The sequence below is a fragment of the Phacochoerus africanus genome, chromosome 15 (genome assembly GCF_016906955.1).
Source record: "Phacochoerus africanus isolate WHEZ1 chromosome 15, ROS_Pafr_v1, whole genome shotgun sequence".
NCBI classification, from domain to species: Eukaryota; Metazoa; Chordata; class Mammalia; order Artiodactyla; family Suidae; genus Phacochoerus; species Phacochoerus africanus.
The window spans coordinates 77,003,583-77,019,188 of NC_062558.1; the positions used below are offsets into that span (position 1 = coordinate 77,003,583).

Sequence of the window (15,606 nt, forward strand, 5' to 3'; positions counted from 1 at the left end):
TATCAGAGAAATGCAAATCAAAACAACGATGAGGTACCACCTTACACCAGCCAGAATGGCCATCATCAGAAAGTCTACAAACAATAAGTGCTGAGAGGGTGTGAAGAAAAAGGAACCCTAGTACACTGTTGGTGGGATTGTAAATTGGTGCAACCACTGAGGAAAGCAGTATGGAGATGCCTCAGAAAACTAAAAATAGAACTACCATTTGATCCAGCAATCCCACTCTTGGGCATCTATCCAGAGAAAACCATGACTCCCAACAACACATGTACTCCGATGTTCATTGCAGCACTATTTGCAATAGCCAAGACATGGAAACAACCTAAATGTCCATGGACAGAGGAGTGGATCGAGAAGATGTGGTTCATATACACAATGGACTATTACTCAGCCATTAAAAATGAACGAAATACCAGCATTTTTAGCAACATGAATGGACCTAGAAATTATTATGCTAAGTGAAGTCAGCCATACAGTGAGATAACAACATCAAATGCTTTCACTGACATGTGGAGTCTGAAAAAAGGACGGAAGGAATTTCTTTGCAGAACAGATACTGACTCAAAGACTTTGAAAAACTTATGGTTTCCAAAGGAGACAGTTTGGGTAGTGGGGGGATGCGCTGGGGTTGTGGGATGGAAATCCTATAAAATTGATTTCTGGTGATCATTGTACAACTATAAATGTAATAAATTCATTGGGTAATAAAAAAATAAAAAAACACAAAATAAAAATAAACATCACAAGAAAGCTGGTGCTATTGAACAGAACTGTACAATTTACATTGCCATTTCCACCAAAAAAATTAAGACAAGATGGGTACAAATGCTGTATTAACTTTAAAACATATACCTACAGAGAAGATAAAAATATTCATGGGCATATATAACTTTGGTTACCTACCTTTGTAGTATAGACCATAATCATAAACAACTAGAATTTTTTAACAGATTCCGGATTATAAAGCACTATGGAATATAACATACCCATGTAATAAGAATCCCCATACCACTTGAAAAACAGACTTGTGGTTGCCAAGGCGGAGGGGAAGGGAGTGAGATGGACTGGGAATCTGGGGTTAATAGATGCAAACTATTGCATTTGGAATTCATAAGCAATGAGATCATGCTGTATTAGCCCTGGGAACTATATCTAGTCACTTGTGATGGAGCATGATGGAGTATAATGTGAGAAAAAGAATGTATATATGTATGTGTGACTGGGTCACTTTGCTGTACAGTAGAAAACTGACAGAACACTGTAAGCCAACAAAAATGGAAAAAACAAAAATCATTAAAAAAAAGAATCCCTATACCATGCTCTATAATGAGAAGTACTCAGTAATACAACCTGAATATTCCCTTAAAAATTATATGTAGTCTACATTTTATATAAAATGTAAACCATAAAAATAAACATCCATGTATAAAACATAAGTAAACTTTATTTTTTTGAGGCTAAAATAAATCTCAGGCATTAACAGAGTTTGCTTTGAATGAAATCTTAGAAAGTGAGGAAGAGATGGCCATATGAGTGTTTAAATCTCTACAAATAACTGGCTGTAAGCCTTTACCTCTCCGGCTGATGGAACTTGCAGACCAACCATGTAGTTCTGCAGCGGAATGAAGGATTCAGGCACAGAGTAGGCAGCCTCCAATGTGACTTTCAGAAGATTGCCTTCTGAGATCTGGGCTGTGGTCAATAAAGGCTCCGCTACAAATACTTTAACTTCAAGACTGCACTGCTGTGAAAGAATAAAATTACATAGTAATGTGAAAATGTCAGAGGCCTCCTTTTTCACATTATCTTATTTGAATCTCACATCACTGTTCATGGTAAGGTCAAGTTTAATTATTTCCATACAGAGGATTCAATAACTTTTTCTAGATCCCATGAGTTAGAGTCAAGAAAAGAACTTTAACACTAAACTACAGTCCTTCCCTTCTACCATACCGAGGTCAAGTACATATACAAATACATACAGAAAAGGTACTGGAAATTCTATACTGAAATGTTAACAGTAGTTGCACATGAGTGAGTGAGATTGAGGTGCTTTTTTTGCTAGTCTATATTTTATTATTATTTTTATAATTTAAATATAGTGCTTAAAAAACAAAAATCACATTCTTTTTTTGTTTTTCAAAGATGAGAAAAATTTGGGGGCAGCATAAGCAAGCTCTAGTAATGAATTTTTTTGAGATTATTTTTTCAATTACAGTTAATTTACAATGTTATGTCTCTAGTAATGAATTTTGTAGAAGGGATGCCAAGGATTTGACTTTAGTTATATATCCAAGTAGGGCAGTTAAGACAGCTAATTTTTTTTTTAATTAAAAGGGAGAAAAGAGGAGTTCCCATCATGGTGCAGTGGTTAACGAATCCGACTAGGAACCATGAGGTTGCAGGTTCGATCCTGGGCCTTGCTCAGTGGGTTAAAGATCCGGCGTTGCCGTGAGCTCTGGTGTAGGTCGAAGACTCGGCTCAGATCCCGCGTTGCTGTGGCTCTGGTGTAAGCCGGCGGCTATAGCTCCGATTTGACCCCTAGCCTGGGAACCTCCATATGCCTCGGAAGCGGCCCTAGAAAAGGCAAAAAGACAAAATTAATTAATTAGTTAATTAAAAGAGAGAAAAGAATTTGGCCATTTTTACTTTATTTCTTAGGAATCAACATTAACAGGAATAATTAATTTTACTGTTAAAGAATTAAGTATCCTCCATAAGATATTGAGCATATGTAGAATTAAAATATGGCATAGGTGAACCTATCTACAGAACAGAAACAGACTCAGCAGACTTGTGGTTGCCAAGGGGGAGGAGGAGGGAGTGGGGTGGACTAGAAGTTTGGGGTTAATAGACGCAAACTGTTACATTAAGAATGGATAGGAAATGTGGTCCTGCTATATAGCACAGCGAACTACATCCAATCACTTGTGATAGAACATGATGAAAGATAACATGAGAAAAAGAATGCATATGTATGACTGGGGCACTTTGCTGTACAGCAGAAATTGTCAGAACAATGTAAATCAACTATGATAAAAAATTTTTTTTAAAAGAATTAAGTAATCCAGGAGTTCACATCATACCTCAGCAGAAATGAATCTGACTAGCATATATGAGGACACGGGTCCAATCCCTGGCCTCTCTCAGTGGGTTAAGGATCTGGCGTTGCCGTGAGCTGTGGTGTAGGTCACAGATGCAGCTCAGATCTGGCATTGCTGTGGCTGTGGTGTAGGCCAGTAGCTACAGCTCTGATTTGACCTCTAGCCTGGGAACCTCCATATGCCGTGGTTGGGCCCCTGAAAAAAAAAAAGACAAAAAAAGAATTAAGTATCCTACTAATGGGAAATTTCCAAGCTATGTCTCCAATAGAAATTCTGATTTAGCAAATGTAGTGCTTTTTAGGAGTTCCAACTGTGGTGCAGTGGGATTGATGGTGCCTCTGCAGTGCTAGGATGTAGGTTCAACCCCCAGCCCAGCAGGCACAGTGGGTTAAAGGATCCATCATTGCCCTGCAGTGTAGGTCACAACCGCCGCTTGGATCTGATCCTTGGCTGGGGAACTCCATGTGCCATGAGGCAGCCAAAAAGGAAAAAAAAAAAAAAAGGTAGTGCTTTTTAATAAAAAATATTTTTTTTCAAATACATATATATTTATTTGCCCATATATAGATAGACATATATGTCTATATCTCTGACATTTTCACACAGGGTACAATTAAAAGTAGAATTAACATTCTCTTGTCTTTTACAAGATGAATAGGAGTTTTCAATAGGGATAAGCAGAGGAAGAAAAGAGAAAATAATTCTAGACCAAAAGAAGAGTTTACATAAAAGGGGATTCGGAGTTCCCGTCATGGCTCGTGGTTAACAAATCCGACTAGGAACCATGGGGTTCCGGTTTTGATCCCTGGCCTCGCTCAGTGGGTTGAGGATCTGGCATTGCAGTGAGGTGTGGTGTGGGTTGCAAATGTGGCTGAGATCCCATGTTGCTGTGGCTGTGGTGTGGGCCGGCAGCTACAGCTCCAATTCGACCCCTAGCCTGGGAACCTCCCTATGCCGCGGGTGTGGCCCTAGAAAAGACAAAACCCCCCCCCCCCAAAAAAAAAATATATATAAAGGGGGATTGAAATAGGATAGTATATTCAGTTCAGGGTAAGTAAGAAGTTCAAGATTTTAGAAAGTACCACAGGGAAAGGAGTGCTGAGAGATGAGACTGAACAAGTAGAAGATACCTATTACAAAGGTTGTAGTACGTCTGCTGAGGAATTTGGACCTTAATATGTAAGCCGTGGGTGAATCCACGAACTACACAGTAACTAAGCATAAGAGATGAGATTATACTTACTTTTTTTTTTGTCTTTTAGGGCTGCACTGGCGGCATGTGGAGGTTCCCACACTAGGGGTCCAATTGAAGCTGTAGCCGCCTGCCTAGGCCAGAGCCACTGCAATGGGGGATCTGAGCCATGTCTGCAACGTACACGATAGCTCACAGCAAGGCCAGATCCTCAACCCACTGAGGGAGGCCAGGGATCGAACCCGCAACCTCATGGATACTAATTGGGTTTGTTAACCATTGAGCCATGACAGGAACTCTGGTATTTACTTTTAAGTCATTCTGCAAGCAGTGGGAAAGCTGAACTGAAGGGAGGCAAGGGCACTTACAAGGCTACTTGTAAACATTCCAGGTGAGAGATTATAAGGCAATAAAATACAGGAATGAAGCTAAGAAGAGAGTCCAAAGGCACTTAGGAGATAGAAAAGTTTGGATTTGGTGAAATGCTGATTTGGGGATTGGCTGCAGCTAGGGTTCAAGGGAGCAGTCATGAATGTAAGGTAGATTCCATGTATGTTCCATAATTTCACAGATGAGTGATGCCACTATTCAGAATAACTAAGATAAAAGGAAGATGCCAAGTTCAGTATTTAAATGTTGAGTTTTGGGTGCCTATAAGATAGCATTATAGAGAAACAAGTAAATAGTCAGACATTGTGAAATTCAGGACAGGGGCTGTTGAATTATAAGTCTTCAACACAATGATGACTGTTATATTCATGAACAACTGCCCTCCTGCCCCTCACCCCCACCCAGGGGTATGAACACAGACTAAGAAGAGAAGGTGGCCAAGGAAGATCCTTTGCACTTAAGGGACAGGCAGAGGAAAGTGATCTGATGCAGGAACCTGAGAAAGTAAGTAAATGAGCTGGAAATCAGAACACCAAAGGGAAGAAAGATTTTAAGAAAGAGAAGCTTTGAAGAATGTGATATCGCTGATCAATATGTCTCTGGGAAGAAGTAAAATGTCTCTAAGGTTTCTAATTTGTAGTATTCAATCAAGACAGGGAATAGTGGAAGATAATTGAAGTCTCCTTTCCAAGCACAGATTTATATCATTTTAGTCTCTCAGTCTTGAGAATAACCAGTATAGATGCTTATACATAAAATCAGTGAGAACTCTCAGGCAAGTGGAAAGTAATTGTCATATATATTTTTTCCTCGAGTATGTAAAACAACTAAACACAGGAATATTATGAGCAAAGACCATGAGAACTGACAAATCATTCGATTAACTTTTCTTCTATACGTATCCAAGGGAAATCAACAGTTCAGGAGTTCCCTTGTGGTGCAGTGGATTAAAGATCCAGTGTTCTAGGCAAAACACCCTCTGACATCAACATCATGAATATTTTCTCAGGTCAGTCTCCCAAAGCAATAGAAATTAGAGCAAATATAAACCCATGGGACCTCATCAAACTGAAAAGCTTTTGCACAGCAAAGAAAACCAAAAAGAAAACAAAAAGACAACTTACAGAATGGGAGAAAACAGTTTCAAATGATGCAACCGACAAGGGCTTAATCTCTAGAATATATAAACAACTTATACAACCCAACAGCAAAAAAAGCCAATCAATCAATGGAAAAATGGGCAAAAGACCTGAATAGACATTTCTCCAAAGAAGATATACAGATGGCCAACAAACACATGAAAAAATGCTCAACATCGCTGGTTATAAGAGAAATGCAAATCAAAACTACCACAAGATACTACCTCACACCAGTCAGAATGGCCATCATTAATAAATCCACAAATAACAAGTGCTGGAGGGGCTGTGGAGAAAAGGGAACCCTCCTACACTGTTGGTGGGAATGTAAACTGGTACAGCCACTATGGAGAACAGTTTGGAGATACCTTAGAAATCTATACATAGACCTTCCATATGACCCCACAATCCCACTCTTGGGCATCTATCCGGACAAAACTCTACTTAAAAGAGACACGTGCACCCGCATGTTCATTGCAGCACTATTCACAATAGCCAGGACATGGAAATAACCCAAATGTCCATCGACAGATGATTGGATTCGGAAGATGTGGTATATATACACAATGGAATACTACTCAGCCATAAAAAAAGAATGACATAATGCCATTTGCAGCAACATGGATGGAGCTAGAGAATCTCATTACTGAGTGAAATGAGCCAGAAAGACAAAGACAAATGCCATATGATATCACTTATAACTGGAATCTAATATCCAGCACAAATGAACATCTCCTCAGAAAAGAAAATCATGGACTTGGAGAAGAGACTTGTGGCTGCCTGATGGGAGGGGGAGGGAGTGGGAGGGATCGGGAGCTTGGGCTTATCAGACACAACTTAGAATAGATTTACAAGGAGATCCTGCTGAATAGCATTGAGAACTTTGTCTAGATACTCATGTTGCAACAGAAGAAAGGGTGGGGGAAAAAATGTAATTGTAATGTATACATGTAAGGATAACCTGACCCCCTTGCTGTACAGTGGGAAAATAAAAAAATATATAAAAAAATTAATTACAAAGAAAAAAAAATAAAGCAGAGAGGAGGTTCGCATAATGTTAAAAAAAAAAAAAAAGATCCAGTGTTCTCATTGCAGGGCTCTAGTCACTGCTGTGGTACGGGTTCCAACCCTGGACCAGGAACTTTTGCATGCCACAGGTGCAGCCAAAACAAGCAAATGAAAAAAAAAACAGTATATAGGCTGGGACACCGGACCAAGGAAAGTAGACTGAGCTCAAAAATCTACCTCTTTTTTTTTTTTTTTTTTTTTTGCCATTTCTCGGGCTGCTCCCACAGCATATGGAGGTTCCCACGCTAGGGGTTGAATCAGAGCTGTAGCCACTGGCCCACACCACAGCCACAGCAACTCGGGATCCGAGCTGTGTCTGCAACCTACACCACGGCTCACAGCAACGCCAGATCCTTAACCCACTGAGCAAGGCCAGGGATCGAACCCGCAACCTCATGGTTCCTAGTTGGATTTGTTAACCGCTGAGCCACAATGGGAACTCCAAATATCTATCTCTTTCTAGCACAAAACATGTGGAATGACAGAGAGACATTAAATGATATCTTTATATTCAATAAAAGAATAATGCTATAACAGCTCTGAAAAACAAGAAATGACATCACAGGACTGCACATTTTTAGGGATCCTTGAAAGACAGAAAGCAGCTCTAAAGTCAGAATGAACCAAAATCAGGAAGGGGCCTATGGAAATAATTAATAGGGGAACACTTTCAGAATAGTTGGGTCTTCCTCTCTGATTTACTTGTGCAAAACAGAAGACAGCTATGTATCTGGTGAGTGTACCTGCACAAGAGTGGCAAGAGCAGTACCGCAAGAAGCTGAGCCCAGAACACAAACCAGTAGTACAGCCCACCAATTCATGGCTCCCCTCCTTCAATAACCAGAAGCAGGCTACAATACCAGAAAGTGTGTTAGTGCATTGATATACTATTTAATTTAATCCATCAGGACATAGCTCAAGAGGCATTTCCATGTGTAAGCCTTCCTACATCTATTCCCATGCCCCATCCCACAATTTAGTCACACTGGTTATAATCTATGATGTGGTAGTTATGGGCTCCTAAGACAGGACTCTGCCTTATTGATCTCTGTTTCCCAGAACCTGGCCTGTGAAAAGAAGATGCCTAATGAGTTGGGCTCAACTGAATTGAACCTTAACAGCAGACAGGCTTGAATGAGTACAGGATGGAATATCAAGAGTTAAAACTCTGATTACCTTAACACCTGATCTAAGAGGTTCTAAGGGTGAGCCTGGCACAGGGTGCAATGGGACCATCGTTTCAAATGAACTCTCTCCTGCGAAAAGAAGACCAAATCAATCCAAAGAAGAAAGGGTAAGGCAGAGAAAACTGGCTCATCTTTTCATCGAATCCCTGAAATTCACTGAGGCTGATTTTTATACTTCTCTGGAACTAAATTTTATGAGCTTTGTTATTTCTGCTTTGAGGATATCACACATCTGACCTTCTAGTAAAGGAAGAAGATCCACCACAGCTTGACCAAGAATTAAGGTCTTCTCCTCTTTCTGCTTCTTTTCCTTTGGTAAAACTTCAGTCATAGTTACTAGGAAAATCAAAACAAAGAAAATGAGAACACATCTAGCTTATACTTAGACAACCAAGGTGCAACAAAGCACTGTCAAAGAAATTTAAGAGAAACAAACTTGAAACCTGAGAAGGCATCATTATTAAGTGACTTCCAGTGGAAGATACCGGACCACCTGAGTGGCTAAATAAACTTTTTGCAGGCAAATTATTTTAAAAAGGATGTTATATCATAATCATGAACACAAATATGTAAAAATTTGATACATACGATTATAGCAAAGTTTCGTATAGTATTCACCCTCACTAGTTCAAAGTCCTCACGTACTTTCTATTACATATCCTATACGAGAAATTACCAGTCCTAACTCCCTCAATCAATTTTAGGAAAGATTAAGTCATCATCTGTGGTTTGAAAAACACTGTTCTAGGTCTTCCCATACTGCCTAGAATAGGGCATAGCCGACCCTGGAGTAATTTACAGACCATGCAAGGCATGTACCAGGTTTTTCACCGCAGCATCACTACTTGTATATATTTAACATTAATTATGAAAAATCCCAAATACACAAAAAGTAAAGAGATTAATATAAAGAATACCCATATAGCCATCACCCAGATTTAATAACAGTTAACGTCATATTAGCTTCATGTTTGCAAAAATACTTCCAAGTTGTAAACCAGCTATAATGGAAAAAAATAAGAATCATTTAAAATACATACCTACATACATACAAAAAATACATAATACTTACAAGTAAATCACAGACATCATGACATTTTTACTCCTTAAGTACAGAAATCCAAAATATGGCACTTTCCTACATAACAGCAATATCTTTATTATATCTAGCAAGAATGTAATAATAGCATTAACCACAATTCCTTAATACATCTAATGTCCAGTCCACATTTAACATTTCTCAATTGTCCCAAAATTTATTTTGTAGCTGGTTTGTTCAAAATAAGTTTCAAAGACCACACACTGCTGATTTTTGTATGCTGATTTTGTATACTGCTCTTACTGTGATCATTTACTCTAACAATTGTCTCTGTGTGTGTGTATGTGTATGTATGTAATCTTTTTCTACATATAAGATCAAATATTCTTCAGAGTTCCTGTCGTGGCGCAGTGGTTAACGAATCTGACTAGGAACCATGAGGTTGCAGGTTCAATCCCTGGCCTTGCTCAGTGGGTTAAGGATCCGGCGTTGCCATGAGCTGTGGTGTAGGTGGATCCGATCCCACGTTGCTGTGGCTCTGGCATAGGCTGGTGGCTGCAGCTCCAATTAGACCCCTAGCCTGGGAACCTCCATATGGTGCGGGAGTGGCCCTAGAAAAGGCAAAAAGACAAAAAAAAAAAGATCAAATATTCTTCAACAAGATTATTTTACTTGTCCCTTTCCAATTTGGATGACTTTTATTTATTTTTCTTGCCTAATTGCTCTGGCCAGAACTTTTAATATTATGTTGAAAAGAAGTGATGAAATCAGGAATCTTTGCCTTTCTTAAAGGAAATGCTTTCAGTCTTTCACCACTGGGTATAATGATCATTGTGGGATATTCATACGTGACTTTATCATGTTGAGTAGTTTTCTTCTATTTGTTGAGTGGGGCTTTTTTTTTTTTCACAAAAGGGTGTTGAATTTTGTCAAATGTTTTTATTGCATCAAGTGAGAATCAATCTGTATTACACTGATAGAGTCATATGTTGAGCCATCCTTTCATTCCAAGAATAGATATCCCACTTGATCATGGTATAATACCTGCTGCTCAGTGTGGTTTGCTAGTATCTTGTTGAGGATTTAAGAAAACTGTAACATCAAAAACATAAAAGAGGGGAATAAAAAGGAAGCGTTTGAATGCAAAGTCAAGGTGTTATCAGTATAAAATAGACTGTTATTTTTATATATTTTATGTAAGCCTCATAGTAACCACAAAACAACATAGATTCACAGAAGATAAGGAAAAGGAAATCAAAGCACATGTTTCATCCTGCTATCAAAAGTACAGTATTCTTATGAAAACTTTCATAGCCAAAATGACATAAATCAAAGAAGCAATTAGCACTAATTTATATGGGAGAAATTTTTGAGCATTCTGAGACCCCAAAATTTACCTACTAAATCCTATCAAATAACATACAAAACCTTATTTCATTCACCATGATCAAAATGCTTAACTATGTCCGGTTTTATACTAAGCATGATACACATATGAGCTCTCTCAGGGTTTTCTGATATCTTAGGAAACATCTTGCTCACCTGTGCACAAAATAAATTGAGATAAAGCACAGATGCTCACAGACACAGTTCAAAACTATGGTGACTTAATGCTAAAATGCTGAGTATAGATCTCAGGGAAGGAGCGTGGAGACACCTCTATAAGACCTTTCTTCAGGAGTTCCCCGATGGATCAGTGGGTTAAGGATCTGGTGTTATCACTGCTATGACTCTGGTTCCTGCTGTGGCATGGGTTTAATCCCGGCCCGGGAACTTACACATGCTGACGGTGCAGAAGAAAGAAAAAAAAAAGAGCTTTCTGCAAAACAAATGCTGAATACTATTTTCACTTTTTGTCTTTTTTTCATAAAAGAAAAATCCTCCTTAGAACTCTTTCAAATAGCAAAAACCACTACTAATCTAAGACTTTCATAAAACGGAAGTGGTGTGAAGGGAACTTTCAGATAGTAAGGGAAAACTGTATGCCACTATGAAAAATAAAATCACAAAAAAAGGCAGAAAGAGAGGAGGGAAAGAACAAGGGAACTACAAAACATGCAGGAAAAAACAGCATTAGTAATTCCCTGCCTGTCAATAATTACTATAAACATAAAAAAATTAAATCTTCCCATCACAGGCACAGAGTGGCTGGATGGATTTTTGAAAAAGGAAACAAGTATGTGCTGCATATAAGTGACTCACTTTAGCATTAAAGACACAAATAGGCTCGAATGGAAGGGATGGGAAAAGACATTCCACAGAAGTGAGCAGGGGTAGTTACAGCAGCCAAAATAGGCTTTAAGCCAAAAACAGTAAAAAGAGGTCATTATATAATGAGAAAGGGGTCAATTCATCAAAATGATCTAACAATCATAAATACATATGCACTGAACATCTGAGTACCTAAATACATTAAGCAAATACAGTTGATCCTTGAACAACATAGGTTTGAGCCATACAGATCCACTTATATGTGGATTTTTTTTTTCAAAAGTAAGTTCTACAGTGCTATGTGATCCTGGGTTGGTTGGTTGAATTTGTGGATGTGGGACAATGGATACTGATGAATCACATATATGGGGGCCAATTTATGTTATATACAGATTTTCAACTACATGGAAGTTTAGTGCCCCTAACCCCTGTGTTGTTCAAGGGTCAACTTTACTAGCAAATCTAAAGGGAGAAACAGACAATAATACAATAAAAGTATGGTACCGGCATAAAAACATGGAACAGAATTGATAGCCAACAAATAGACCTTCACATATATGGTCAATTAACATTAGACAATAGAGATAAGAATATTCATGGGGGAAAGAGGGTCTCTTCAATAAATAGTATTGGGAAAACTGGATAACCACATGGAGAAAAATGAAACTGGACCCTTATACCACTCAAAAAAATTATCTTAAAAGGGATTACAGACTTAACACAAGACTTGAAACTGTAAAAACTCCTAGGAAAAAAACAGGGGGGAAGCTTCTAGACATTAGTTTCGGCAGTTATTTTGTAGATATGACACTAAAAGCACAAGCAACAAAAGCAAAAATAAAGTGTGACTATCTCAAAATAAAAAACTTCTTTACAGCAAAAGAAACAATAAAATGAAAAAGCAGCTACCTAATGAAAGAAAATATTTATAAATCATCTATCTGATAAGAGGTTAATATCTAAAATATAAAAGAAACATGATACTCAATAGCAAAAATAAATAGATAAATAATCTAATTTAAAAATTGGCAGAGAAACTAAATAAACATTTTTTCAAAGAAGACATACATATATGGCCTGCAGGTATGTGAAAAGACTCTAAGCATCATGAATTATCAAGAAATGTAAACAAAGAAACAAAAAAAGATCACCTCACACCTATTAGAATAGCTGTCATCCAAAAGGAAAGAGATAACAAGTTTTGGTGAAGATGAAAAGGGAACCTTTGTGCACTGTTGATGGGAATGGTAAATTGGTGCAGCCACTATAGAAAATAATATGAAGTTTCCTCAAAAAAATTAAAAATAAAACTACCAGATGATTCAGCAATCGCACTTTTAGATATTCATCCAAATGAAATCAGAATATCAAAGAAGTATCTCTACTCCCTTGTTCCTTGCAGCATTATTCACAACATGCACGATAAGGAAACAACCTAAGAGTCTGTCTATGGATGAATGGATGAAGATGTGATACAAAGACACACACACAAGAATATTATTCAGTCTTGACAAAGAAAGAAAGTCTGCCATTTGCGATAATATGGAAAGCCTTGAGAGCATTTTGCTAAGTGAAATACTAGACACAGAAAGACAAATACTGTATGACTGTATGATCTCACTTATATGTAGGCTCTTAAAACAAAACAAAACAAAAACCTGACCTCATGGATATAGTGAACAGATATGAGGTGGCTGCCAGAGATGGGGAGTAGGGGATGGGAGAAATGGGTAAAAGTGGTCACAATATACCAACTTCCAGTTATAACGTAAATGAGTTCTAGGAACCTAATATACAGATGGTGAATAGAGTTAACAATATTGTATTAGGAGGTCCCGTCGTGACTCAGCGGAAACAAATCCGACTAGGAACCATGAGGTTGTGGGTTCGATCCCCGGCCTTGCTCAGTGGGTTAAGGATCTGGCATTGCCATGAGCAGTGGTGTAGGTCGCAGACACGGCTTGGATCTGGTGCTGCTATGGCATAGGCCGGCAGCTACAGGTCCAATTCAACCCCTAGCCTAGGAAACTCCATATGCCACAGGTCTGGCCCTAAAAAGACAAAAACAAGAAACAAAAACCCCAATACTGTATTATATACTTCCTAAGTTCCTTGGAGAGTAAATCTTTTTTTTTTTTTTCTAAGGACCACACATATGTTCCAGGCAGGATGCAGGGCTCGAATCAGAACTGCAACTGCTGGCCTATACCACAGCCACAGCAACGCAGGATCCAAGCTCTGTCTGTGACCTACACCACAGCTCTTAGAAATGCTGGATCCTTAACCCACTGAGCGAGGCTGGGGATCAAACTTGCGTCCTCATGGATACTAGTCGGGTTCATTTCTGCTGAGCCACAACGGGAACTCCCTTGTTGGCATTTTTTGACACAGCTCCAACAAAGGAAGGGGAGAAGCAGTGCCTCATTATTTTCAGTTAGAGGTAGAAGTCTAGGTTCTCCACTCTCTCCATTTATACTTGAGGGGGACATTTCTCATTTATGTTGAGGGGAAATGAGGGTTCTGATTCCTACTTGTTCTCCACTGATAGAGCAGTGGGTGTAGATGCATTGCCACCAGCTATTGGTTGAATCTTGATCCTACAACAGACCTCTGACACCACCCCAGTTGGGAGTGGAGAGATATGGTATTACTGCCAGATTGGGGCAGAAGCCCAGGCTCCCCATATGGTCTCCACTAAAGTCACATCTTGAGAAAGGGGGCTTATTACCAGAGGGCATAAAAGCCCTGGATTCCTACTTGGTCTCCTCTGATACCCCTTGGCACAGTGTTGGGGCATTTCAGCTTTGTGAGTGTGGAAGCCTAAGTTCCCCACTCGGCTTGGGTGTGAGTGGGGCACAGTTTTTTTTCTGCAGTGTTTGGCTGGAGTAGTGTAGTTTCTATATAAACATTTTGTCATGCTAGGCTGCCCCTTTCCTGGCCTTGTCATTAGAGAGAGCAGACTTTTGTTAGGGTTTTGTTTTATTTTGGTTTGCACTCATTTCTATTTCCAGGTTGCTGGCTTCATCATCCAGTCTAGAATGAATGAGTCAAAAATAAAACCCAGTGGACTCACCACTGTAATTCCTCAGGCCTCAAGTTTTTTGTTCTTCTCGTCACCTTTCAGAGATTCTAATGTTTATTCATTTAATTTTTTTAAATTTTTTGGCCACACCCACAGCATGTGGAAGTTCCGGGCCAGGCATCAAACCTGCCCCACAGCAATGACCTGAGCCACTAAAGTGGCAATGCTGGATCCTTAACCTACTGAGCCACAGGGGAACTCCATCTTATGTTTGTTTTATGAGTAATATTCAAAGTGTGTTATAAGAGGAATAGGGGAAAGTATATCAACTCCATCTTCTTGGAGGAAGAAGTTCTGTTTTAAATTCTTGATTTCTAATGGCTGTACTTAAGATTATAAATGTATCTCTAAGTAATATTTTAGCTATATCCCACAATTTTGTTTTGGGTTTTTTTTTTTTAATTAAATGCTCTTTATTTGATGCTTTTGCATGCACAGCACTATAAGCTGCCCACCCCAAAATGTCAGCCCCTTAATTACTCTTAGTTGAAGTGACCATAAGCAGCAGGGAGGGAGCATTCAGTGAAACCACCTTCTACCTAGCCTTCTTTATGGAACCATTTTTTGTAGGCCCCTTCGTAGTTCCAAGCCCTTTTGCATCCAAGGCCTTGGGCTACCTGCATGGTTTGCAAGCCCTGCTTGCCCATCTGACAGAAGAAAATAAAATTCTCATCTTCCAGCTTTGGCTTCTCCGCGGAGTACAAAGCCTTGAAAGCAGATGGCTCCATTTACAAGGTACTTTCCAACTCTGGCGCTGCACAAGAAGTCAGCCAAACAACGTTTAAGTAGAAGCCACTTTTCTAGCTGTGAGGAGTTGCAGGCTGACTCAAGCATACAGCCTTGGGGAGATCAAGTGTGTAGAGAAAAGCTGGCCTGCCCCTTCTTCATTGTCCTTATCTCCTCAAACTGGAACAGCCAGTTCTGCTGCCAGGATCCACCTCCAATTAACCTATTCCACAATTCTGATATCTGGTATGTTACTGTTGACTGACTCTAAATGCTTGCAGCTTTTATTATGGTTTCTTTTTTGTCACATGAATTATTCACAACTGTTTCTTAAAATTTCCAAATGAATTTTTTGTAATATATTTTTATTTCTAATTCTGTTGACTGTTGTTACTTTAATTTTCTTTGCATTTTGGTCAGAAAACTTTGTATGGCTATGGAGTCTTTGGCATGGGAAGACATGCTTTA

At 39.0% G+C, this 15,606-nt stretch overlaps 1 protein-coding gene across 2 annotated transcripts in view; it reads right to left on the reverse strand.

Moving 5' to 3' along the window:
• The window catches only part of CFAP70 (cilia and flagella associated protein 70), a 109,806-nt gene that overhangs the window by 86,038 nt on the left and 8,162 nt on the right, over window positions 1–15,606 (reverse strand). For both annotated transcript variants that reach the window (XM_047761719.1, XM_047761718.1), the window contains exons 4-6: window positions 8,318–8,416; window positions 8,070–8,149; window positions 1,577–1,747 (exon numbers count right to left, since the gene is read on the reverse strand). In XM_047761719.1, the coding sequence (XP_047617675.1) occupies window positions 1,577–1,747; window positions 8,070–8,149; window positions 8,318–8,416 (350 nt within the window). The remainder of the gene's footprint in view (window positions 1–1,576; window positions 1,748–8,069; window positions 8,150–8,317; window positions 8,417–15,606) is intronic.